This window comes from Humulus lupulus, chromosome 1 (assembly GCF_963169125.1).
Source record: "Humulus lupulus chromosome 1, drHumLupu1.1, whole genome shotgun sequence".
In the NCBI taxonomy this organism is placed as follows: domain Eukaryota; kingdom Viridiplantae; phylum Streptophyta; class Magnoliopsida; order Rosales; family Cannabaceae; genus Humulus; species Humulus lupulus.
Window position 1 is genome coordinate 24619297 of NC_084793.1, and position 2516 is coordinate 24621812.

General features: G+C 29.7%; 1 protein-coding gene across 1 annotated transcript; it reads left to right on the plus strand.

The window, feature by feature from the left end:
* The first annotated feature begins 697 nt into the window (after positions 1-697).
* On the plus strand, positions 698-2293 carry LOC133800307 (uncharacterized). Its single transcript, XM_062238280.1, has one exon. The coding sequence runs from the start codon at positions 698-700 to the stop codon at positions 2291-2293; it is 1596 nt and encodes a 531-aa protein (XP_062094264.1).
* Positions 2294-2516: the final 223 nt, after the last annotated feature.

The window sequence follows — 2516 nt, forward strand, 5'->3', positions numbered from 1 at the left end:
TTCATCACATATTTTAAAATTTCATATTAAATGATTTAAATTAATTATATTTTAAAAACTATAACAAAAAAATATTTATGTGTTTAAATTTATTTTTTCTTTCTTTTATTAATTATTTATTTTGTCACTTCATATATTTTGTTTGTCAAAACATATATGTAATATTTTGTTTTAGTTGTATTTTTTATTAAAAAAGGGTTAGATGACTAATATTTAAATTCACATGTTATAATCTTTAAAAATAAGTGTAAAATTATATAACTTAACAATGGGTATATTGCTATATTGTTATTTTTTTTTATAGTTTGCTGAAGATATCAAATTATAGAAGTGGAAGACAAATTAAGGTATGTATTTTTTTTATAATTAATTTTTGTTTTAGCACCAAATAACTTATGTCATATTATTAAATATAATTTAATTATTTGTTTGATCATTTTAATGTTAATTAATTGTTTTATGTAATTTTTTTTAATAAATTAATGGCTTATACTTATTAACTAAGATTTAGATTTTTAAGTGCTTAACTTACAATAACAAACCATCCCATTTTATTATGTGAAGACAAAAAATCTCAAAATCCTATATCAATTAGCTTGAAATTGTCATTTTGTATTATATATTTAGTAGGGGTAATTACAATTTGTGACCACTTAATAGTGGGGGTTTTTTTTTTTTGTAGTGTATAGGAATAATAATGGATAAAAATTGGATATGGTCCAATGATAAATTGTCAATGGAATACACCAATGGGGTTAGTAATTTCATTACACTTGCACATGATCACTTGAATGACGAGAATATAACTCGTTGTCCATGCACCCAATGTGTGAACTTCTATTATTACGAATTAGAAACAGTAGAACGATACCTATGGGTCAATGGATTTTCGAAGTCATATACAAATTGGGTATTCCATGGTGAGGACAAGACTAGTTCTAGCTTCAATGTTGATGAATTAGAGTTCGACATAAATGAAGATAGCGTAGATTCTGAGGATGATGACTACATGATAGAGGCAATTCAAGATGTTGTTGGTGGAATAAATTTTGAAACTTATCAAGATGAAGAAATTGCAAAGGAAGAATCTCATTACGAACCGACAAAATTTAAAGAACTATTTGAAGAAGTAAAGAAAGAGTTATATCCTGGGTGTTCGAAGTTTTTCTCTCTAACATTTTTGGTGAAAATGATGCATATCAAGGTGCTAAATAAATTAAGTAACAAAGCTTTTGACATGATACTTAATATATTTCGTGAAGTTCTTCCAAATGACCATAAAATACCAAGGTCTCATTACGAAGCTAAACGAATGTTACGCAAACTTGGATTGGGCTATGAGACAATTCATGTATGTGAAAATAATTGCACTCTATTTTGGAAAGAACATAAGGATGCTACTGAATGCCCTATTTGTGGATTTTCAAGATACAAACTCAAGGGAAAAAGGAGAAAAAATGTACTAGTAAAAAAAATGCATTACTTTCCAATTACTCCACGTCTACAAAGACTCTTTATGTCACGACATACTTCAGAAGAAATGAGGTGGCACAAAGCAAAATTTCTAAATAATGAAGGTGTGCTTAGACATCCTGCAGATGGAGAAGCTTGGAAAGATTTTGACAAACAATATCCAGAGTTTGCAATAGACCCAAGAAATGTCAGATTGGGAATTGCAACCGACAGATTCAATCCATTTGGAAATATGAGTACTAGCTATAGTATATGGCATGTTGTGTTAGTACCATACAACATGCCACCATGGAAATGTATGAAAGAAAATAATATTATAATGGCATTATTAATTCCTGGTCCCAAATCCCCAGGAAAGGACATCGATGTTTACTTACGATCCCTAATTGATGAACTAAAAGAATTATGGGAAGAAGGTGTAAAAACATATGATGTATCGAGTAAAAAAGAATTTATGATGTGTGCTGCAATATTATGGACAATAAATGACTTTCCATCTTATGGCACAATATATGGGTGGAGCACAAAAGGCTACAAGGCATGTCCTGTTTGTAATGTGGATGCTTCTTCGTTTCCGATATTAGGTAAGATTAGTTATATGGGGCATCATCGTTTTTTGCCTTTGGATCATCCATGGCGCAAAGATAAACGCTATGATGGTAAAATTGAGAATCGTCCTCCTCCTAAATTATTATTAGAAGATGATATCTTAAAACAGTTAGATACTGCTGATGAATTTATGCCGGGAAAAATACCAAAAAAAGATAATGGAAAATTATCCGAAGAAGTTGTACACAAGAGAAAAAAAATTAAAGTGTGATGTGAATGATGGAAAAAAAAACAAAAAAAATAAGCCTATTTGGAATCGAAAATGCATTTTGTGGGAGTTAGAGTACTGGTCAAAGTTGAAGTTAAGACACAATTTGGATGCGATGCACATCCAGAAGAATATTTGTGAAAGTGTTTACAAGACAATGTTATGCATAGACAAGAAGTCAAAAGATACTGAAAAAGCACAACTTGACTTACAAAGGATGAACATA

Bases quoted from the DNA above. Each gene is read 5' to 3' on its own strand.
- LOC133800307 (XM_062238280.1), top strand. From the start codon at position 698: ATGGATAAAAATTGGATATGGTCCAATGATAAATTGTCAATGGAATAC.